At 37.2% G+C, this 25251-nt stretch overlaps 1 protein-coding gene across 40 annotated transcripts in view; it reads left to right on the top strand.

Annotated features, from left to right (window-relative positions):
- Positions 1–25251, top strand: part of PBRM1 (polybromo 1) — a 106294-nt gene that overhangs the window by 5899 nt on the left and 75144 nt on the right. For all 40 annotated transcript variants that reach the window (XM_043442501.1, XM_043442521.1, XM_043442507.1 and 37 more), the window contains 7 exons: positions 866–963; positions 8278–8425; positions 14287–14430; positions 15626–15742; positions 19082–19150; positions 20181–20279; positions 22796–22878. In XM_043442501.1, the coding sequence (XP_043298436.1) occupies positions 866–963; positions 8278–8425; positions 14287–14430; positions 15626–15742; positions 19082–19150; positions 20181–20279; positions 22796–22878 (758 nt within the window). The remainder of the gene's footprint in view (positions 1–865; positions 964–8277; positions 8426–14286; positions 14431–15625; positions 15743–19081; positions 19151–20180; positions 20280–22795; positions 22879–25251) is intronic.

The raw sequence follows: 25251 nt of genomic DNA, 5'->3' as shown, positions 1-25251 counted from the left end.
AAACTGTTAAGATGCAAGGCCTCTCAGCTTCTTTTTCCTCTGGCTTGATCTTCTTAATCCTTCTTTCATAAAAATACTTAGCCAAAAGCCTTACAGTACTAATATAATTTAATACTATGAAGTAGTAAAGAATATTCTTTTGTCATATAGTCACTCGAGTAACTGTGTGCTTGTCCTGTGCCAAGCTCTGTTGTGGTGGTTGGAATATAACCATGTGTAAGGTGAGCTAGTTTTTCACATGAAACTTAGAGGCTAGTGTTGGGGAAGCAGAATGTAGACAGATGAGCACATAAATAATAAAGTAGCCTCAGTTAGTGATGAGTGCTAGGAAGAAAAGTTTGGATGATCCGGGCTGTTTTGGCCATATCTTCAGGAAAGGTTTCTTTGTGATCAGAAGGCACCAGCCCTGCAGAGCACTGGGGGAGAATGTTCCAGACCGAAGAGCTGGCTTAGGAGTGGGTTTGATGTGTTGTGATTGCAGAGAGGGTCAAGAGGGAGAAGGAAACTGGCAGAGGCTGCCCAGCCGGAGTTTACCCTGCGTACTCTGTGGGCGGTGTTAGGAGTTCAGATTGTATTCTCTGGCTGCTGAGAAGCCCCTCTGTTGGATGCTTTTTAAGCAAGGGTAATATGAACTGATTTGGTTTCAAAGAAAAGAAAAATCATTAGTACCATATTCTGATGAAAGATTTAATCATTTAAATGATCTTAAATAAGGAGAGATAATGTTAGCATGTTTCAGATTTGGGTTTCCATGTGGGAATTTGGGGATTCATCCTTTATCCTGGCTTTTTTTTTTTTTATAATCCTAATGCCTAGTGACTTTCTGATCATTTTTCTGGTGATTTTGCTCTTTTTCCATGTGTAGATTGCTGTGTGCCATGAACTCTACAACACCATCCGCGACTATAAGGATGAGCAGGGCAGGCTGCTCTGTGAGCTCTTTATTAGGGCACCAAAACGAAGGTGAGTGGGAGGAGTTCGGTCCAGGTCCATGTTGAAAGTGTTTAGTTTTGAGTTTTCTTTTGGAAGGATTTGCTTAAGTGATACTGGGATCCAGATTTTAGTTTTCAGCTGTCAAGATATCGAGAAGCATATTAAAAAAAATTTTTTTACAATTAAAACCAAAGTTTTGAATTGTAAAAAAAAATACAATATGAAATTTGCAATCTTAATCATTTTTAAATGTACAGTTCCACAGGTGTTAAGCGTCTTTATGTTGTTACATAGCAGATATCCATAGCTTTTTCATGTTGCAGAATTGAAACTCTATGCCCATTAAATAACTCCCCATTTCCCCCCTCCCCCATCTCCAGCCCCTAGCGATCACCATTGCACTTTCTATTTCTTTGAATTTGACTGCTTTAGGTATCTCATCTAAGTGGAATCATACAGTATCTGTCTTTTGTAATTGATTTGTTTCACCTGTAATGTCCTCAAGATTTATCCATGTTAAACTACGTGACAGGATTTCCTTCCTTTTCAAGACTGAATAATATTCCATTGAATACATATACCACATTTTTAAAATCCGTTCATTGGTTAAACACTTGGGTTGCTTCCTCTTCTTGGCTGTTGTGAATTATGCTGCAGTGAAGGTGACTGCAAAAATAAATACCTCTTGGAGATACTGCTTTCAGTTCTTTTAAGTATATACCCAGGGGTGAGATAGTAGGATCTTATAGTAATTCTATTTTTACTTTTTTTAGGCATCATCATATTGTTTTCCATAATTATAGCACCATTTTATATTCCTGCCAACCATGTACAAGAGTTACAGTTTCTCCACATTCTCACTGACACTTGTAGTATTGTAGTAAGTTTAAATCAGAAGGTGTGAGTCCTCTGTGATTCTTAATTTTTTGTGTCAACTTGACTGGGTTAAGGGATGCCCAGATAGGTGGTAAAATATTACTTCTGGGTGTGTCTGTGAGGATGTCTCTTGAAGAGATTAGCATATGAATAGTTAGACTGAGTAAAAAAGGCCTTCACCATATGGAGCTGGGTATCTTCCGGTCCCCTGAGGGTTTGGATGGAACAAAAGGGTAGAGAAGGGGTGAGTATACATTCTCTGTTTGAACTGAGACATCGTTCTGTCCTTGGACATCAGACTACCTGGTTCTTGGGCTTTCAGTCTGAATTATACCACTGGCTTTCCTGGTTTCCAGCTGGCAGATCCTGGGACTTCTTGGCCTCTAATCACCAGTTCCTATACTTATTCTCTTTTTTTCTCTCTCTTTCTGTCTGTGTGTGTGTGTGTGTGTGTGTGTGTAACTCCTAGTGGTTCTCATTCTCTAGAGAACCCTGATTAGTATGGTCTTTTAGCTTTTTTCTTCTTTCTCAGGATGGGTTTTTTTTGTTTCCGCAAAAAATGCTGTTAGAATTTTGTTTGGTTTTCCATTGGTTCTGTGCATAGTATTGGTATACAACATTAAGTTTTCCAATACACGAACATGGGCTGTCTTTCCGTTTTGTTGTTGTTGTTTAGTTGCTAGGTTGTGACATACTCTTGCGACCTTATGGACTGTGTAGCCTGCCAGCCTCCTCTGTCCATGGGATTTTCCAGGCAAGAATACTGGAGTAAGTTGCCATTTCTTTCTCCAGGGGATCTTTCCTACTCAGGGATTGAACCCACACCTGCATTGGCAGGAGGATTCTTTACTGCTGAGCCACCAGGGAAGCCCATCTTTCCATTTATCTGTGTATTTAATTTCTTATAGAAATGTGCAGTTTTTAGTGTTTAGGTCTGTTATCTTGTTGGTCAGGTTTACTCTTTAGTCTCCATTTTGGATTGTTCACTGTTGCTGTATAGAAATGTAACTGATTTGTGTGTGTGTTGCTTTTGTATGTTAAAACTTTGCTGAATTCGTTTACTCTTAAAGTTTTTTTGTGTGGGATCTTTAGAGTATTCTGCATTTGAGATCATCTGTAAACAGAGATGGTTTACTTCTTCCTAATTTAGATGCCTTTTATTTCTTTTTGTTGCTGAATTGCTCTGGCTAAGTTTTCCAGTACTATATTGAAAAGAAGTGGTGAGAGAAAGCATCTTTGTCTTTCCTTTTAAGTATCATATTAGCTATAGGCTGTTCATATATGGCCTTTATTTTGTTGAAGTAGTATAGTTTCCATCTATACCTACTTTTTGAGAGTTTATATCATGAAAGCATTTATGAAATGCTTTTTTTGCATTAGTTGAGATGATCATGTGGTTATTTTCCTTCATTCTGTTAATATGACTCATTACTTTTATCAATTTTCATAAGTTGAATCATCCTTGCAATGCAGGATTAAATCCCACTTGGTCATGGTGTATGATCCTTTCAACATGCTGCTGAATTCATTTCACTAGTATTTTGTCGAAAATATTTGCATCAACACCACGTTCATAAGGGATGTTGGTCTGTAATTTTCTTGTAGTGTCTTTTTCTGGCTTTGGTATCAGAGCATTACTAGCTTCACAGAATAAATAAATTTTCCCTCCCCTTTGGAAAAGTTTGAGAAGAATTGTTCTTCTCAAGAAAAATGTCTGGTGAAATTCAACAGTGAAGCCATTAGGTGTAGGGCATTTCTAGAATTTTTCTCCTAGGCCAAGAGGTTTTTGATTACTGATTCAATCTCTATAATGGTTATATGTCTATTCAGGTTTTCTGTTTCTTCATATTGTTTTGGTTGGTTGTATGTTTCTAGGAATTTATCCCTTACTTTTAAGATATCCAGTTTATTGGTGTACAGTTGTTCACACTAATCTCTTATAAATCTTTTTATTTTTGTGGCATTGGTTGTAATGTTCCCTCTTTCATTTCTGATTTTATTTTAATCTTTTTTTCTTAATTAGCTAAGGGTTTGTCAGTTCAATTGATCTTTTTAAAAAACCGACTCAACTTTGTTGGTTTTTTTCCTATTCTCGATGGTTATCTCTACTTTATGCATTATTTCCTTCCTTGTAGCTTTGGGTTTAGTTTGTTCTTTATCTAGTTCCTTGAGAGTGGAAAACATTTTAAAAAATTATTTAATAGCCTTTAGAATAGCAGCAAAGTTGTATTTATCATAGTTAAAAGGGATCAGTTTTTTACAATATTCAGAGGCCCACAGTGATTATTTTCACCTCGCTTTCTCTCTTTTCTCCCTAACTTTTGGGCTTGACTTCTGTCGTCCAGTGGAGCAAAAACAAGTTGCTGTTCCCAGTATGCACCTGGCACACACCTCCCTGTGGAGCTGTTACTCTCCCTCACTAGAGCCTCCTTCGTCTCTTGCTGTCAAAATAATATCACTGTTCTTCTCAGACTCTGACATTTGAAGTTATTTGTTCTGAAAACATACCTGAGTGTGATAGATAGAATAATGACCCCCCAAAATGTCTGTCTAGTAGTCCCTGGACTCTGTGAATATGTAGGATTACATGGCAAAGAGAAATTAAGTTTGTTAGTCAACTCACTTTGAGTTGGAGAAGTTATCCTGGATTATCCAGATGGTCCCAGTGTAATCACAGGGATCTTTAAACAGGAACGAGGGAAGCAGAGGAGTCAGTCACAGAGAGGTGTGACGATGTGGTGCTCATGGCTTTGTACTTGGAGGAACGGGGCTATAAGCCAAAGAATGCACATGGCCTCCAGAAGCTGGAAAAGGCAAGGCAATGAATTCTTAAGAAACTCTGAAAAGAACGTGAACACCTTGCCTTTTGACTCAGTGAGACCCATTTTTGGATTTCTGTAAGATGAGAGATTTGCGTTGCTTTAAGCCATTAGTTTTGTGGTTTATTTGCTGTAGCAACAAAAGGAAATGAATACAATAAGTTAGTTAAAGATTTAGATCCATTCATGAATGTTGATGTCGCAGTGTGTAGCCAATAAGCTCTAGGCTGAGCTGAAGGCCACCTCTCACTTCTGAGAGCAGAGCCCCCAAGGATGGTAGTGTCATCATCCTGAATGAGGAGAGCTCTGTAAGTTAGTCATGCCAGAAAAGAAAGCTTTTTTATCTAATGAGGAAACTGTCTCCAGATTTCAGTTACTTCATCAATAACAGTCTTTTAAAAGTTGTCAGTTAGTATATCATAGTAAAAGCCTGTATTTATTGCTTGTTTAAACATGTGCAGTATTGCTATAGCAATTTAGAAGTGATAACTTGTACAAGTTCTCAGACTACTAAGTATAACCGGAATTCAGACTCAAGTCTTTCTGTTTCTAAAGCCTGTTCTCTTATCCAGTATATAATGTAGAGAAGCAGCATCAGAGTGCCGTGCACATGTACCTCATAGAAAAGGACCCCCCACTTCTCTGCTGCCAGCTGAGGGCCCGAGGACACAGGCCTTGGGTGCTGGAGCTCTGTCTCCTGGCCTCGGTGATGTGGTACCCTAGGAGCACCGCTGCCTTCCCCCAGCGCTGTGCCTGCCTGCACCTCTGCCCCTCCTCTGTTGTGGAATGCACGCTTTCTCAAGAGCTTGTGGGAAGTATTATTACTTCTCACAAGTAGTATTGTAGTGTTACTCAGAGCCACACAATTGTGAATCTCTTTTTGAGACTTTGTTTTGATTAGTATATTAGGCTGCTGGTACTCAGGCATCTAAATTAACAAAGGCTGAGACAGGAACAATTGCTTTCTCTCACATACATGTCCTATTCTCTGAGGTATTCAGGGCTGAGATACTCTCTGTCTCTTTAATCTTCCGTGCCTGGGGTATTGCCCTTGACTGCATGGCCTGAGATGGTGCATCACCAAAATGACCTTCCAGCCCATAGGAAAAAGAAGGCATGTTAAGGAAGTGACCTGGACATGGTACACTTCAGCTCTTGCACTGGCCAGAACTTAGCTGCAATGAGACTTAAGAATTTGGCTTTAAGTACCAAGGCAGCAGCTTAGAATGCTGTCATCTTGGGAAGGAGGGAAGATAGGTTTAGGTGTAGCCAGCAGGCTTTGCACATCAGGCAGATTGGTTCTCACTTTTCTGGTTGAACTCTTAGTTAGGTGTTGGCTATTCTGTGGCCATGTTACAGCAGGGTGCCCTCACCTATTGTTGAAAGAGAAAAGCTGTTAAGACAAGTACTTCACAATCCTGTGTGTATGTATGTACGTGTACACAGAAGTCTGGGAGAATACTTACAGCTTTTAAACTCAGGATGAATAAGAACAGTTTTTACTTTTCTTTCTTTTTTCTTTATTTTTAGTATTATTCGGCTGAGTCAAGTCTTAGTTGCGTCATGCGGGATCTCTCATTGAGGCGCACAGGCTCTCCAGTTTTGGCACACAGGCTCCAGAGTGCTCTGGCTCAGTAGTTGTGGCTTGTGGGCTTAGTTGCTCTGTGGCATGTGGGATCTTAGTTCCCCAACCAGGGATGGAAACCATGTCCCCTGCATTGCAAAGTGAATTCTTTAACCACTGGACCACCAGGGAAGTTCGAGTTTTTACTGTTCTTTGCTTTTCTGTATGTTGATTTAAGTGGGGAAAATCAGGGCTGTTTTATTTTCAAAGTGAGGGGACCTTGTTTTGACCAAATTATGTAGCGTGGACTGTTGGGACCCTGGTCCTTTTTTCCGTATGGTAATTCTGAAAATGTTTATGAGGAGCCCCCTAGCAGAGCTTCTGGGATATAGTGTCCTTTCTAGGTTATGTGTCCTTACTGGATTCCCAGTTGTCTACAGATGATCACCTGAGAGTCTGCTGAGGCCCAGCCTCGGCAAACAGTCCACTGTGGCCTATCAGGGCCAGGTGGAGAGAGCCATCTTCGGATATCAAGTGAACACAGACCTAAAGCTTGCTCTGAGAAAGTCCCTTGGTGCCACTGGCATCATGGGCATTAGGCCTTTGTTATCACTCACCGAGACCTTTATGTTCTTACACTCTTTGAAGAGCAGATTGAATGCTCCTTTTATCCCGTCAGACTTCATTATATAAATCAGTAAAATTGTAAGTACTTGATAAGGGTTTTTAAAAACCTAATTTGTTCTTCCTTTTCCTTTCTGGAGAGTTCAGTCTAGAGTCATTAGTTAAGGCTGAGCAAGGGTAGGAATCTGCAAGGGAGACAAGCGATGGGCGTACAGGGAAGGGGTTGGGGACGGTAGCCGTGTCACAGGCTTCTTTTGTGGAGCACCGGCTCTAGGTGTGAGGGCATTATTGGTTGTAGCACGCCGGCATCAGTAGTTGTGGCTCGTGGGCTCTAGAGCACATGCTCAGTGGTTGTGGCACACGCGCTTAGTTACTCTGTGGCATGTGGAATCTTCCCAGACTAGGGATCAAACCTGTGTCCCCTATATTGGCAGGCGAATTCCTATCCACTGTGCCACCAGGGAAGTCCTGCAGTCCCTTTTTGTAGGAGAAACACACTAAATTCTTCATCAGTTTACTCTCAAATGGTTCAGAAAAAACACTTTTTGTACTATGCTTGAAATGTTTATGTTAATACAAAAAGCTTTTAAAAATTAAATACACATGACTGAAACATGAGTCTTAGCAAGCATGGTGTTCTGCATAGTTGTTACCCTCTTATACATCTAGGATGAGTTTTATTTACCCCTGAGGGGAAATTGAAAAAACTAGTTGCTTAGATAATTTTTCAGAAGGTTTACATGTCTCGTGGAACTTTTGAAAAAATCCAGAAGAAATAATGATAAACATCCATGAACCAAAACCCAACTTAAGATGTTACAACTACTTTTAAAATGTCCTCTTCCCTCCAAGAGATAACCATTATCCTGAATTTTGTGTTTATCATTCCCATGCCTTTTTTTAAAAATAGTTCTGTCATGTTTGTTCATGTATTATGCTCTTTTATCTTTGGTGAGCTCCTTGTGCCAAGGGCCTCATCTTTTTCTTTTGTAACTTAAGTACTTGATGTTAGAGCACCATATATACTAGGCACTTGATAGCACTTGGCAGAGAAAGTTCTGTGGTCACTACCTGAAGAAGGACAGTCCATTTTGTAAGTTTATAAAATGCTTTGAAGCATGCCTGTTTTTTTGAACCCCACAAAAGGTAAGTCATTTTCATTTGCAGAAGATACCATTGGCATGGTTTTAGTATTGTTTCCCTAAATCTTAAGTATTTAGCATATAAAAGACCATTACAGATAATAAATTTAGGTTTTTTTTTTTTTAATCACTAATATGTATTTGGAAAGGGCATGCGTATTCGTCTTACTTTTGTTATTCCCTCTCAGTTCTGATCATGAGAGTAAGTCTAATGTGCTCTGTCACTTAGGAGTGTTGGGCATTACACAGATAGTTTTGAGACATAATGTTTTATAGGCTTTTGATTATTGCTTTTTAAAAATCATTAAATTATTGACAGAAATCAACCAGACTATTATGAAGTGGTTTCTCAGCCCATTGACTTGATGAAAATCCAACAGAAACTAAAAATGGAAGAGTATGATGATGTTAATCTGCTTACTGCTGACTTCCAGCTGCTTTTTAACAATGCAAAGGCCTATTATAAGGTAAGAAAACATCAAATTTGGAAGATATCCAATTTGATAATTGTGTGGCTTTTTAGTATTTATCAGTCTGATAGGTAAGTAGTGATTTTTCATTTGATAGTTTGAGTTTGTATTTCTCTTCTTAGTAAAGCAGCTGAAGATTAATATGATTATGAACCACTGTTGTTTCTCTTGTGTCTGCTCAAATCTTTTACCCCTTTGTCTCTTGGGTGGTTTGTCGTTTTCATGTTTATTTTTAGAAATTTTTTTGTTCTAAGTGCTAATCCTTTTTTGGTTATATGTGTTGCAAATATCCTCTCCCACAGTGTGGCTCTTTTTTCACTTTTTTTGTTTGTTTTTTTGTTTTTTAACTCTTTGTGGTATCTTTTGATGAACAGAAGTTTTTTAAAATTTTATTTTAATATAGTCAGATTTCTTAGTCTTTAACTTTGTGTTTTATCCTTCTTTGTGTCTTATTTCAGAAATCTCTCCTCCGCAAAGATTGTAAAGATATTTTTTTCTCCTAACAGTTTAGTAGTGTACCTTTCGTATATATGCCTTTAGTGTACCTGCGATTGAGTGTGTCTCCTGTGAGGTAGGGATTTGTTTTTCCCACAGGTAAAAGCTGCACCTTGAAATGGCCTTTCACTTCACATTTGTCTGTGCTGTTACTGCTGGCTTTGCTTCCAAGTGCTATGGGTCTGTTTCTGGTCTTTATTCTGTTCCTCTTGTTCTGGCCAGTTTATCTAAAACTAGGCTATTCTATATCTACCTTAATTTCTTTGATTTTGTAATTTTCTTGTCTGGAAAAGAAACTGTTTTGATTATTCTTGGCCCTTTCCTTATACTTTTTAATATTAGTGTGTTAAGTCAACAGGCACCAAAAAATTGTTTGAATTTGTATTGGAATTGCATTGACTCTGTAGATTGTGTTTTGGAGAATTGACGTGATTGTGATGTTTATTATTCCAGTCTGTAAATTTGGTACATCTTCATTTATTTGTCTTTTTATCAAAGTTTTAAATGTTTTTTCATTTAGATTCTGTAAAAATACTGTTAAATTAATTCTTAATGCTGTGTGTATATATTTTTTCTTGAGATATAATTCACATACTCTTTTAAAGTGTAGAATTTGGGGAGGGGGCTTAATATATTTGAAAGTTGTACAACCATCACCACTGTCAAACTCAAGAATTTTTTCATTACACCAAAAAGAAAACCATGCCCATTAACAAGCATAACTTCTTTTCCCCCTCTCCTAGCTACCACAATCTACTTTCCTTTTGTATGGACGTCCCTTTTCAGGGCTTTGCATATAAGTGGAATCCTGAACTGTATGGCCTTTGATGACGAGCTTCTTTCACTGTGCACAATTTTTTCAAAGTTCATTCTTGTCGTAATGCTTATTAGTACTTAGTTCCTTTTTCTTTATAGCTGAATAATATTCCATTATATGAATATGTATCATATTTTGTTTGTGTCTTAGTTGACGTACATTTGGTTTGTTTCTGATTTAACAATAGTGAATAAAGTTGCTATAAATTTTGTGAATATATAGCAAGAGTACTGTTCATTGGGTAGAGTACACTGCATGTGTCCATTGGATCTAGCTTTTTAATTATCTTGCTGATATCATTTATATCCTGATTTATCTGCATGAGCTATCTATTTTCCAAATGATGTGCTTTAAAATCCAACTGATGATAGATTTGTGTATTTCTCCTTATTAGCCATATTGATTTTTTCTTTATATATTTTGAAAGTATGCAAATAGGAGCATACAAGTTGAAAGTTGTTATATGTCCTAGTACATTGTTTTTGCACTATGTAGTAGCTTTCTTTATTGTTAGTATTGTCTTTTTTGAATTTTGTTTTATCTGATATTATTACATGTAAAGTAATATCACCTTTATTTTTGTGTTCACCTTATTTTTTCCATTCTCTTACTTCCAACCTCTTCGTATCTTTTTAATACTAGTATATCTCTTGCAAGCCCCATATAATTGAATTTCTGTTAATCTAGTTGATGATCTTCACCTTTTAACTGAAGCATTTCATCTCTTTAGTTTTAGTAATTATTACAATTGGCTGTATTCCTATCATTTAAATTTCTACTTTCTATTTACCTCATTTTGTAATTTTTTTCTTTTTTTGTTTCTCTGCCTTGTTTTGGGTGTTTTTTTTTTTCCCTTCATTTTTTCTTGGTTTTATTTTGTTTTTAATTTCTTCTATAATTTGAAAGTTGTCAGATCCGTTAATAATATGTTAGTTCTTATCCAAGAAGTTCTAATATGCATAATTAAGTTTTCAAAGTCAAACATTAATCAGTATTTTAAACATCCTTCTACTTAAAATAATGTAACTGATCTTTTTATTTATGCTACTGATGTTTTGTATTTTAGTTCTATTGTGACAAATTTTTAATCCCATAAAATAATGTCATTTTTATGTAGTCAGTATTTTTACTCACAAACATACTACTCTCTTTATTCTTCATTCTTATATTGCTGTGGAAAAGTCATCTGTCAGTATAACTGTACTTCTCTTGAAGGTTATCTGTCTTTTCTTTCTGACTATCTTAATTATCTTTTTGTCTTTATACTCCACAGTTTCACTGTGATGTGTGTAGATAATGATTATCTTCTTATTTATAGAATTTGGGAGTTGTAGATCTTTCTAAATCTTTGGGTTGGTGTTTTTCATCAGTTCTGGAAAGTTTTCAGCTGTATGTCTTTGTATATTCCCCTTGCCCCATTCTCTCTCCTCCTTGTAGGACTCTGATTGGATGTTATATTAGATTTTTCTTAGGTTTCCATTTCTCTTAACTTTATGTAGATCCCTTTTATTGTGTCAGTGTTGCTTTTTAGGTAATATCTTTAGTTCTTATGTTTTTCTTTGAAATCTGCTCTTAAACTAATCTACTGAGTTTTTACATTTTAATGTTTATATTTTCCTTATTTTGGAAGTAGTTTCTTTTGAGGGAATTGCTTGTATCTTCAATCCTATTATTTCTTTAAACATATTCAACATACTTATTTTTTATTCTACAGTAGATAATGTAATATCTGAATTACTTACATGTGTGTGTTTGCTGTCATTTCTGCTTGCTTTCTTTTGTGACTCTTAGTCTTACGTGTTTCATCAATTTTGACCATGAGCTTATATTTCTTGGAGACTGTGGAGATTCTTAGGCTGAGGTTGAAGTTCTTCTGGAGAAGATTTGTTGCTTATCTCAGGTTGCTTAAGCCTCTCTTTGTTAGGACTAGCTTATGATGAAGAGTTCTTAGAGGAGATTTATCTCATGCCTCTCCTCTCCCTGTAGTGCCATGGGTTGAGCTGGGTGGAGGTTGAGGTGGCTGGTCTTTGTTCCCTGGCAGCACAAAAACTGACTTGTTTTTAATTCCCAGTTACACTGCAGCCATAGCCTTTGAAGTCCCAGCTTATGGTGGAGCCTGGCCTTTATCTCTTGTCCTTGCAGCCTCAAAGACATTTGAAAGCTAAAGCTCTTGAAAACTATAAGCATCTTGTCTTATAGGTAGCCTCAAGGTGAACATTGGCTTCAGTGTTTTGCTTGCTTATGCAGAGTCCTACTTTTACCCTGTTCTTGCTTTTGTGAACATTGCTTATTCCTTATTGGCAGCACATAGATGCATTTTTAAAGGTTTACTGTTCATTTTACATTGCATCCAGCATTGTTGTTACTGGAAAGTTTTAGTTCGTTTATCCCCACTACCCTTCAGGAAAAGAAAATATTCAAATAAGGTATTAAATAGTTGAAGAATAGAAATGAAAATCAAGACAGTCGTTAGCTTCTCTCATTTAGACTTGTATCCCTTAAATTGGGTCTTATCCTTTAAATTGTCTTTCTTAGTGTTTTAGTAATCAGTTCAGTTCAGTCGCTCAGTCGTGTCCAACTCTTTGCCACCCCATGAACCGCAGCACCCCAGGCATCCCTGTCCATCTCCAACTCCCGGAGTTTACCCAAAGTCATGTCCTTTGAGTCGGTGATGCCATCCAACCATCTCATCCTCTGCCCTCCCCTTCTCCTCCTGCCTTCAATGTTTTCCAACATCAGGGTCTTTTCCAATGAGTCAGCTCTTCACATCAGGTGGCCAAAATATGGAGTTTCAGCTTCAACATCAGTTCTTCCAATGAACACCCAGGACTGATCTCCTTTAGGGTGGACTGGTTGGATCTCCTTGCAGTCCAAGGGACTCTGAAGAGTCTTCTCCGGCAACACGGTTCAAAAGCATCAATTCTTCGGCGCTCAGCTTTCTTTATAGTCCAACTCTCACATCCATCGATGACTGCTGGAAAAACCGTAGTATTGACTAGATGGACCTTTGTTGACAAAGTAATGTCTCTGCTTTTTAACATGCTGTCTAGGTTGGTCACGACTTTCCTTCTAAGGAGTAGGCGTCTTTCAATTTTATGGCTGCAGTCTACATCTGCAGTGATTTTGGAGCCCCCAAAAATAAAGTCAGCCACTGTTTCCACTGTTTGCCCATCTATTTCCCATGAAGTGATAGGACTGGATGCCATGATCTTAGTTTTCTGAATGTTGAGCTTTAAGCCAACTTTTTCACTCTCCTCTTTCACTTTCATCAAGAGGCTCTATAGTTCTTCTTCACTTTTCTGCCATAAGGGTGATGTCATCTGCATGTCTGAGATTATTGATATTTCCACCGGCAGTCTCGATTCCAGCTTGTGCTTCATCCAGCCCAGTGTTTCTCATGATGTACTCTGCGTATAAGTTAAATAAGCAAGGTGACAGTATACAGCTTTGATGTACTCCTTTTCCTATTTGGAACCAGTCTGTTCCATGTCCAGTTCTAACTCTTACTTCCTGACCTGCATACAGGTTTCTCAGGAGGCAGATCAGGTGGTCTGGTGTTCCCATCTCTTTCAGAATTTTCCATAGTTTATTGTGGTCCACACAGTCAAAGGCTTTGGCATAGTCAATAAAGCAGAAATAGATGTTTTTGTGGAACTCTCTTGCTTTTTCTATGATCCAGCAGATGTTGGCAATTTGATCTCTGGTTCCTCTGCCTTTTCTAAAACCAGCTTGAACATCTGGAAGTTCACAGTTCACGTATTGCTGAAGCCTGGCTTGGAGAATTTTGAGCATTACTTTGCTAGTGTGTGAGATGAGTGCAATTATGTGGTAGTTTGAACATTCTTTGCGATTGCCTTTCTTTGGGATTGGAGTGAAAACTGACCTTGTCCAGTCCTGTGACCACTGCTGAGTTTTCCAAATTTGCTGGCATATTGAGTGTATGACTTTCACAGCATCATCTTTTAGGATTTGAAATAGCTCAACTGGAATTCTATCACCTCCACTAGCTTTGTTTGTAGTGATGCTTCCTAAGGCCCACTTGACTTCACATTCCAGGATGTCTGGCTCTAGGTGAGTGATCACACCATCATGATTATCTGGGTGGTGAAGAGCTTTTTTGTGCAGTTCTTCTGTGTATTCTTGCCACCCCTTCTTAACATCTTCTGCTTCTGTTAGGTCCATACCATTTCTGTCCTTTATTGAGCCCATCTTTGCATGAAATGTTCATGCAAAGTGTATTAGTAATAATTACCCTTAATTTAGCAAATTATTTATCTTCTTCAAGTCTTTCTGTAATGAGATAGGACATAAATAGAATTAACAAAATGATTTGATTTCAGAATGCCTTTTAAACATACACTTAGTTCTCCAGAAGAGAATTGAGGCCCATGTATCATTTACTTATAAGAATTTTAAAATTTGTGATAGTTTTCAAAGTTATATCTTAGCATACCAATCTGTTGGAACAGGATGCTTTAGAAATAGTCACTGATTTCTAACAAAATGCTAAGTGATATCTTTTCCTCTTCTCTTTGCTAATGTATAGCCAGATTCTCCTGAATATAAAGCTGCTTGCAAACTCTGGGATTTGTACCTTCGAACAAGAAATGAGTTTGTTCAGAAAGGAGAAGCAGATGACGAAGATGATGATGAAGACGGGCAAGACGGTCAAGGCGCAGTGACGGAAGGAGTACGTGTGCCACTGGAATGGGTGATGGATCAGCTGTTGGGAGGTTGACAGGGCCCCTGCTTGTGATTTCTCATGGCCACTGTGGCAGCTAGGCTTTCTATGCAGTCGTGTTGGTAACTGGAAGGGTAAACAGACACACAGCCAGAGAGCCCCACTCCAATTACAAGGGATCCTAGGACATCCAGTGTTGTTAGATTGACGTATTATGTAAATGCAGGCTGTGTTATGATTGAAAGTTGCTAAGTTGATGGAATCATCTTAGTTAGGAATATTTTTGTGGGTTAGGTTGGCTTCTGTTTCTAGAACATGTCAAGTGTCTGCTTGCCTCTGGAATTTTGCAGTTGCTCGTACTTCTGCTTCCTTGGGCTCTGCCTGTGACTATCTCTTCTGCATTATTCTAACATCACTTAATGTAAACTGGGAGAAGACTTTCCTAACCACTTTATCAGATTGTTTGCTCTCTGCTCCTCCTTTCCCATCATCATATCACGCTGTTGTGTGATCTTCGGTTTTTATCACTGTATGCGAAATGAGTGTTTAGTATTAGTATATGTGTTTACTTTCTGTCTTCCTCAAGTAGAATGATAGCTCCAAAAAGCTATCACCTTGTTCACCTGTTTAGACATCTAGACTCTGCCTGACATGTAGGGACTGAAAAAATACTTGCTGAATGAGCACACATGTTTAAAAAGAGGAAAAAGAACAGTAAAAGGAATTGCATCTCTCTTCTGCAACTTTAAATAGTAAGACATCCAGAGAATAAGTTTTGTGAATGCATTCATACACCCTGCTGCCTTTGTCATTTGCAACACATTTCCAGAGTAATTGGTTGGGCTGGGAGGAGAGGAATCTTGGCTGTAGGATATAATTCTCCTCTTTGAAGCTAACTCTGGTGTTATATTTTAACTAGTAAGTAAATGACTTAAATATGAGTATTCTAGTCTGCTTTCATCAGTGTTACATTGATTCTTCTCTAAGCTATGTGGTTGGGGAGTCTCAGCTAATCACTTGTCTTGTATGTTGAATATTTATTGTGAGTCTAGAGTGTGGTATTCTTGAAAATTGTACTTAACATAAGTATTGTTTAGAAGTTGCTCTTTTGAATTGGCTGTAAAATGCTGTTTAATATCAGCATTTACTTTTGGATTTTTTTTATTCCTTTCTTCTCTCATTCCTCATACCCCTGTACTCCCAGTCTTCTCCAGGTTACTTGAAGGAGATCCTGGAGCAGCTTCTTGAAGCCATAGTTGTAGCCACAAATCCATCAGGACGTCTCATTAGTGAACTTTTTCAGAAGCTGCCTTCTAAAGTGGTAAGTGATACAGTTAAAGACAAGTGGATTAAAGTGTTGATTTTGTTCTTTTTTAAGTACTTCAGAAATTCTGTAACTTCTTAGTAAATAGAGTAAGGGTAATGGAAGGCATTAGAGGTAGCTGAGAGATCTTCCTCATGGCCTCAGCAGTAAGCACATAGGATATGTTCTGTCATTTTACTTCAGCAAAAGGTTATGGATTTTTTGTGTGTGTTTTTGGTTTTATGATTGGGAATTCTTTTTGTTTGGTTTTCATTTTTGTGGTCGTAAAATATGCAATAATCTAAGATTTACCTTTTAACCAATTTAAGTATAAAGTTCAGTGGCATTAAGTGCATTCATATTATTGTGCAGCTGTCTCTACCATCTCTTTCCAGAACTTCTTCATCTTCCTACTTATTAAACAGGAACTCCCTACTTTTCCCTCCTGCCGGTTCCTGCAAACCACAGTTCTGCTTCTCTGAATTTGACTACACGAAGTACCTCATTTAAGAGGAATCATACAGTATTTGTTTGTTTGTGTCTGGCTTATTTCACTTAGCCTAGTATCTTCACGATTTATCCACGTTGTAGGTTGGTTCTAAGATTCGTGATTCTTAAATGATAAAATAAGCACCTAAATTAAACCTTTTATTTATAAAAGAGAAGAAACATTCTCTGCTCAAGAATCAGAATGAGAGGAAGATAATTAAGTTCTTCCTGATGAGTATCCTTCTACTCCAACGTGGAAGAGGTTTTCTAGATCAGTGGAACCCTTTAAAAGTGTTAGAGCCCCATGTGTCTTCACACCCAAAGAGCAATTAATGTAGCTGATGTTCCACTTTAGCTTTTGGAACTGCAAAAATTTCTATGACCTTCACATTCTTGTGTTTCTAGATAAGGATGTACTTTCAGAAGTACTCCACTATACTTCACATACTTTTAGAAGTACTCCATTATAACTCATTGTGAGCATTTTCTCTTTAAGGACAAGGATTGAATTTCTTAAGGATGAAGACTCTGACATATTTTCTTTTGTCATGTAGTTGGAACCCAGTATGTCAGAGGCTTGCAAGAAGTGTTTGTTGACTGACAGGTGGCGTGCATGTTTACCCATTAGTCATCAGCAACACTAGGACATTTATGACATTAGAAATGAAGTGTATCTGAACATTGCTGTCTGAAGTGTGAATCTGCTTAGAAAAATATCCTGGTTATATCGGTCATATGTTTAAAATGTTAAGAAAAGAAAAACAATATGACAGTTCATTAAAAATTACATATGGAATTATCATATGATCCAGCAATTCAGCTTTAAATATATACCTAGAAGAATTAAATCAGGGTCTTAAAGAGAGATTTGTACAACTGTGTTCGTAGCAGTATAATTTACAATAGCTGAAACATGGGAAAAGCTTAGGTGTTCCTCGATATGTGAATAGATAAATAAAATGTAGTATATAAACACAATGGAGTATTATTCAGCCTTTAAAAAGAATGAAATTCTTGGCCCATGCTACAATAGGAATGAACCCTGAGCACGTCATGATAAGTGAAATAAGCCAATTGTAAAGAATAAATACTGTATGATCTTTCTTTTAGGAAGTATGTACTTCCTAAATATTGTAAGATACCTTTTTTAGGAAGTACTTAACAGCCAAATTCATAGAAAGAGAGAGTAAAATTGTGATTTCCAGGGGCTGAAGGAGAGGAAGGTGGAGAGTTATTGTTGAATGGGTATGAAGCTTCAGCTTGGGAAGATGAAAAGTTCTGGAGATGGATGATGGTGATGGTTGCACAATAATGTGAATGTATTTAAAGCTGCTGAACTGTACACTTAAAAAGGTTAAATAGTAAATTTTATGTATTTTTTACCACAGTAAGGAAATAAGAGTACAGTCTCTGTGAAAAGTGAATCTGCTCAGTCAGGAATAGAGATTGGGTCAGGAAGATCCCCTGGAGAAGGAAATGGCAACCCACTCCAGTATTCTTACCTGGGAAATCCCATGAACAGAGGAGCCTGGAGGGCTATATAGTACATGGGGTCGCAAGAGTCAGACACAACTTAACAAGTAAACAATTTTGCACCCTGACTTCTTATAGGTCCTTAGTATTTCATATGAAATAGGATATAATTGTGTTATAGATTACTGAATTAAAAGAGCTTATGCCATTACACGCCAGTCAGGATGGCTGCTATCCAAAAGTCTACAAGCAGTAAATGCTGGAGAGGGTGTGGAGAAAAGGGAACCCTCTTACACTGTTGGTGGGAATGCAAACTAGTACAGCCGCTATGGAGAACAGTGTGGAGATTTCTTAAAAAACTGGAAATAGAACTGCCATATGACCCAGCAATACCACTCCTGGGCATACACACTGAGGAAACCAGATCTGAAAGAGACACGTGCACCCCAGTGTTCATCGCAGCACTGTTTATAATAGCCAGGACATGGAAGCAACCTAGATGCCCATCAGCAGATGAATGGATAAAGAAGCTGTGGTACATATACACCATGGAATATTACTCAGCCGTTAAAAAGAATTCATTTGAACCAGTTCTAATGAGATGGATGAAACTGGAGCCCATTATACAGAGTGAAGTAAGCCAGAAAGATAAAGAACATTACAGCATACTAACACATATATATGGAATTTAGAAAGATGGTAACGACAACCCTATATGCAAAACAGAAAAAGAGACACAGAAGTACAGAACAGACTTTTAAACTCTGTGGGAGAAGGTGAGGGTGGGATGTTTCAAAAGAACAGCATGTATATTATCTATGGTGAAACAGGTCACCAGCCCAGGTGGGATGCATGAGACAAGTGCTCGAACCTGGTGCACTGGGGAGACCCAGAGGAATCGGGTGGAGAGGGAGGGGGGAGGGGGGATCGGGATGGGGAATACGTGTAAATCTATTGCTGATTCATGTCAATGTATGACAAAACCCACTGAAAAAATAAATAAATTAATTAAAAAAAAAAAAAAAAAAAGAGCTTATAATAAACTCTTCGGAAACCTTCTGCTTCATTTCCCCACATAGATATCTTGGGATCTTAAATATAAAGTTGTGTGATCTGTAGATTTAGGAAATTTAGAAACGTTAAATTGTGGTGTATTAGTTACATGACCAAATACTAACTGTAAAGTCCTACAGCCATGCTCTTGGATATCTCATGAAGCTTGTAAAAATCAAATGATTTCTGCTTCAAGTATAACAAAAAATATGCTGTACAACTGTGTCTTTAGCCTTTATCTCAAAAGCTGCTCAATTGATTAACAGATGATCAGTGTACTTCCTTGTTTTCTCATTAGCTGGATACTTTGACTTATTAAGCATGCCGGGTTTTGTTTTTCAGCAATATCCAGACTATTATGCAATTATTAAGGAGCCTATAGATCTCAAGACCATTGCCCAGAGGATACAGGTATGAAAGTGACCATATGTAGAAATATGTGGTTTAGGGCAGATTGGCCCACGGTACGGTCATTTTTTAGGCCTTTTAAAGAAAACAGAAGCAGGTGTTTCTATAAGGAGTTACTATTAATAGCAATATACTATAAACAAATTAGAGGTGTTACTGAGTATAGCTTTGGAGGAATCAGCATAGCATCCCTTTTGCATTTTTTCTGTAGGAAGGAAAGCAAAATTTTCATTGACTGAAGTGTTTTATAGTTTTAGTAAGTTTTGCTCTCAGGACAAAAATTAAAGCACATTGGTCATGGACATTTTTGATTGTGAAAGGTATATTGTCAATGAGAGGTTTGTTGTTTATTTTTATTGGCTTCCAAATAGTCTTAGGATATTTCAGAGTAACAGTTACCTACAACAAACATTAAAAGTGTAAGGTTAGTGAAAATGCTTTGTTCTCTTTTTGTGTCCCCCTTCCTGTGTCTTCAGCAGTAATAGATAGAATTGCTATGTGTTAGCTAGTTAATTCTTATAACACCTCTGTGAGGAAGATACTGTTATTTACAGATAAGAAAACTAAAACAGAGATGGTAAGTCACTTGCCTGAGTCATCAACTAATGAGAAGAGGTAGGATTTTTTTTTTTTAAGGATTAGGGTTTGAATCCAGGGAGTCTGACTCCAAACTCTGTACTCTTTAATGATTAAGTTTTCATGAAACATTTAGAACAGTGGTTGGCACAGAGTAACCACTGTATATTTGCTAAATAAAACAACTTTTACCTTATCTGATTTTTTAAAAAAGTATAAGTTGTTTTTATGAGAATAATGTAGCTCTGGTTTTGTTACCTATCTCAAAAACTTCTTTGTAAATGGACAGTAGTAATAGTCTAAAAGAGAAGATGGCTTTATGTATTGTTCATATATGTACTTTCCAATAAACTCTTAGAATATGGAGAGAGTTTAAAAATACATGAAGATTTTTTTTTAAGGTCATGTTGCTTAACTGTCTTTAAGAGGAACTGCTGTATTTTATTGTTTACTATAGAATGGAAGCTACAAGAGTATTCATGCAATGGCCAAAGATATAGATCTCCTAGCAAAAAACGCCAAAACTTACAATGAGCCTGGTTCTCAGGTATTCAAGGTGAGTTTTGTTGTTGTTGCTTTCAATGATAAGAATACAGATTTTAGTTTAGAGTCAATATTTTTGTATAAGAACCACATACCATACATATTACCCAAAGTGTGTAATTTCATGACTTTTAGTATATTCACTGAGTTGTGTAGCCATCACCACAATGAATTAGCAATTACTCTCCATTTCCTCCCAGTCTCCCTAACCACCAGTCTACTTTCTATCTCTGTGCATTTACCTGTTTTCAACATTTCATATAAATGGAATCTTATAATTTGTAGTCTTTTGTGACTGGCTTCTTTCACTTAGCATCATGTTTTCAGGGTGTTCATTTTGTATCATGTATTTCTTTTTATTCCCAAATAGTATTCAATTAAATCTATATATCATGTTTTAGTCACTCATTCATCAATTGCTAGGCATTTAAGTTGCTTCCACTTTTGGGCTATTATAAATAATGCTGCTGTGAACATTCAGGTATAAGTTTTTATATGCACATGTATTTTCATTTTTATTGAATACATACATTGGAATGAAATTGCTGGGCCAGATGGTAAACTATATTTTTAACTTTTTTGAGGTTAAAATTGTTTTTAAATTGTTCTTAAAGCCACTGCACCTACATTCCCACTAGCAATGTGCAAGTGTAATTTCTCCACATCCTCACCAATACTTGTTTCTGTTTTTGGTTTTGTTTTATTTCTAGTAGGTATGAAGTAGTATCTCATTATGGTTTTGATTAGCTTTTTTTTTCCTGGCCACTGCCCCATGATTGTAGTTCCCCCAGTGGCCACTGAACTTGGGGCCACCACAGTGACAACCCGGAATCGTAACCACTCGGCAACCAGGGAATCCCCGATTAGCATTTTCTAATGATTAGTGATGTTGAACATCTATTCATGTGCATATTGGCCTTTCTTACACTTTGAAAAAAAATTTTCTGGTTTTTAGCACCCCTTTTAACTTGGGTTGACTGTCTTTTTATTGTTGAATTATTATAGTTCTTTTTATCATCTAAACAATAGACTTGACATATGATTAACAAATATTTTCTCCCATTCTATAGACTGTCTTTTCATTTTCGTGATAATATCCTTTGACACACAAAAGTTCTAATTTTGGGAATTCCTTGACAGTCCAGTGATTAGGACACTGAACTTCCATTGCAGGGGTTTCAGTCTCTGGTTGGGAAACTAAGATCCCACATGTTGTGTGCTGCAGGACCCCCTACCCCACCTCACCCCACTCCCCCACCCCATCCCCCCACGCCCAAGAAAAAAACTTATCAATTTTAATTAAGTTTTTAATTTTGATAAGCCCAATTTGTCTTGTTTTTTCTTAGATTTCTTGTGCTTTTATTGTCTTAGCTAAGAAACGATTACCTAATCTAAGGCTGCAAAGATTTATACCTGTGTTTTCTTCTAAGAATTTTATTGTTCAAGCATTTACATTTAGATTTTTGAGCCATTTTGAATTAATTTTTATATACTCGAGGTAGGTGTGAGGTTGGAGTCCACATTCATCCAGTGCCTTATGTTAAAAAGACTATTCTTTCCCTGTTGAATTGTCCTGGCAACCCTGTTGAAAATCAGTTGACTGTAGATCCTTGGTTCTAATCCATTCATCTGTGTTTCTTTTTGTTCCACACAAGATTCATTTCTGGTCCACTTTGTAGTTAAATATTGATATAGTCCCTTCATTTAAACCTCATTGATATAAAAGTCAGTCTGTATAGTATAGTATACAATGAAATGACTTCATTGCTTTGCAGTTCTCTCCTAGAAGTTTTATAGTCCTTCTCCAAAATGAACTGTTGCTTGTAGAAATTTCTCAAATTAATAATTTATCGCTGGAAACTTAGCAAAGGGTGCTCAGAAAATCTTTCGGGAGTAAAGTCATTTAGATTTACGGAATGCTGACTCAGTTGCTTTTGGTTGTTAATTTTAACTTTTATCTTGCATCTTTTAAGGAACTTTGAGTGAAAATGAAGAATTAAGTCCTTGTATTGTTAATCCTTGATGAGACATTTGAGTAGTGTAGTACCAGTTGTTGACGCAGTTAAGAATTTTGCTTTTTGGTCCGATTAATGGTCCTAAACTGAATTTTGGAGTGAAGGGAAACTTTGAATTTGATATATGCTATTAATTTAAGCAAGTATATCCATCCAAAATTTATGTGCCTAGTCTTTAGTCTTAGAAGTGTACTTTTGTTTCAACTTTTAGGTTAGCATACACAGGTAGAGTTCCTTGTATTCTCACCCCTGTTTTTCCCTGTTCAGCATTAGATCTTTATCTTTTAGCTGACTAATTGTGGAAGAGCTGAGAGGCTTCTCAACTTGTATTTAATTTGGAGATGTTTTGAAAGCTTGTGGAAAGGTTGGAGGATGCAGCTGTCTGCATGTTGGATGGACGGCTACTCCACATGCAAGGAGTGCCATAGAAAGTGTCCAGTACGTGATGGAGGGCATTTTAAACTGCCCGTTTTTTTCTATACTTTTTCTAAGCCAAGTAATTTTATCTTAACAGGATGCAAATTCTATTAAAAAAATATTTTATATGAAAAAGGCAGAAATTGAACATGAAATGACGAAGTCAAGCCTTCGAATGAGGTAGGTTAAAAAAATATTTAAAGTTCTTGTGCCTTTATTATTTGTCAAAATAGCTAGTGAAATCAGTATAGTGGAAAACAAGATGTTGCATTTCAAGGTGATATTTACAGTTGCTAATATGATTCTGAAGAGAATAGGGTTAAATAACTCTTAATCAGTCCCTTCATTGCAGCTGAAGGGCTTTATTTAAAAAGAAACAAATTTTAAGATTTAACACCACTGTGTACTTTTATTGCCTTGTACAAATATGTGTATAAATATTTGTATATCATATTCGTATAATGCATATTACATATAATACGTGTATATATCGGCAAAACTTGGAGATACTGTGGGTTCGTTTCTAGACTACTGCAGTAAAGCGAATATCGCACTGAAGTGAGTCACCCAAGTGTTTTGGTTTCCCCATGCCTATGCAAGCTATGTTCACACTATACTGTAGTTAAGTATGCAGTAGCATTAGATCTAAAAAAGCTGTGTATATACCTTAATTTAAAAAGACTGTATTGCTTAAAAATGCTGGCCATCATCTGAGCCTTCAGCAAGTTGTTGTAATCTTTTTTGCTGGTGAAGGGTCTTGGTTCTGTTGATGGCTGCTGACTGATCAGGGTGGTAGTTGCTGAAAGTTGAGGTGGCTGTGCCAGCTCCTTAAAATAAGACAACAGTGATGTTTCCCACGTCAGTTCACTCTTCTTTTCTCTAATGATTTGTCTATAGCATGAGATGCTGTTGGATAATGTTTTACCCACAGGAGAACTTCTTTCAAAGTTGGAATCAGTCCTCTCAAATCCTGATGCTGCTTTATCAACTAATTTTATGTAATATTCTTAATCTTTTGTTGCTGTTTCAACAGTCTTCACAGCATTTTCACAGGAGTAGATTCCATCTCAGGAAACTACTTTGTTTGCTCATCCATACAAAGTAACTCCTCAATGTTAAAAGTTTTATCATGAGATTGTAGCAGTTCAGTCATATCTTCAGGCTCTATTTTTAATTCTAGTTTTCTTACTGTTTCTATCCCATCTGCTGTTATTTCCTTCACTGAAGTCTTAAACCCCTCAAAGTAACCCATGAGGGTTGAAATCCATTTCTTCTAGGTTCTTGTTGATGTTCATGTTCTTTCCATGAATCACAAATGTTCTTAATGACATCTAGAATAACAATCCTTTCCAGAAAATTTTCAGTTGAATTTTCCCAGATCCACCAAAGGAATCACTATCCACAGCAGCTATAGCCTTACGAAATGTATTTCTTCAATAATAAGACTTAAAAATTGAAATTTCTCTTTGGTCCGTGGGCTGCACAATGGATGTTGTGTCTCTAGGCATGAAAACAACATTAATCTTGTACATCTCCATCAGAGCTCTTGGGTGACCATGTGCATTTTCAGTGAGCAGTACTGTTTTGAAAATGTTTTCGTCTGAGCAGTAGGTCTCAACATCAGGCTTAAAATATTCAGTAAACCATGTTATAAACAGATGCGCTGTCTTCCAGGCTTTGTTGTTCCATTTATTGAGCACAAGCAGAGTATATTTGTCATAATTCTTAAGGGCCCTAGGATTTTTCAGCATAGTAAAATGAGCACTGGTTTCAACTTTTAAGTCACCAGCTACATTAGCCCTATCAAGAGAGTCAGCTGTCCTTTGAAACTTTGAAGCTGGGCACTGACTTCTCCTCTCTAGTTGTGAAAGCCTTGGATTCTTCTTCCACGATAAGTATATTTTATCTACATTGAAAACATACTTGCTGCTGCTTTTCTATCAGCACTGGCTGCTTCACCTTGCACTTTTATAGAGATGACTTCTTTCCTTAAACCTCATGAACCAGTCTCTGCTAGCTTCAGACTTTGATTCCATACCTTAACTCTCTCAGCCTTCATCAAATTGAAGAGAGTTAGGGCCTTGCTCTGGATTATGCATTGGTTTATGGGATTGTTGTGGTTGGTTTGACCTTCTGTCCAGACCAATAACAGTTTCTTCTTATCAGCAATAAGGCTATCTTACTGTGTTATCATTTCTGTGTTCACTGGAGTAGTACTTTTAGCTTCCTTCAAGAACTTTTCCTTTGCTTTTGTGACTTGGCTAACTGGTGCAAGAGGCCTAGTTTCTGGCTGATCTCAGCTTTCAACATGGCTTCCTCACTGAGCTTAACCCTTTGTAGCTTTTGCTTGAAACTGGAAAAAAAGTACAACTCTTCTTTTCCCTTGGATGCCTAGAGGCCAGTGTAGGGTTATTATTTGACCTACTTTCAGTATTCTTGTGTATGAGAAAATAGGGAGAATGAGGAGAAAGGAAAAAGGTGGGAGAAAAGCTGGTTGGTGGAGCAGTCAGAACACACACAACTTTTATTAAGTTCACTGTCTTACATGGACAT

The sequence above is a fragment of the Cervus canadensis genome, chromosome 22, assembly GCF_019320065.1.
Source record: "Cervus canadensis isolate Bull #8, Minnesota chromosome 22, ASM1932006v1, whole genome shotgun sequence".
Taxonomy (NCBI): Eukaryota; Metazoa; Chordata; class Mammalia; order Artiodactyla; family Cervidae; genus Cervus; species Cervus canadensis.
Note: the sequence above shows the minus strand (reverse complement) of the source record. Positions and strands in the feature narration are given on the sequence as shown.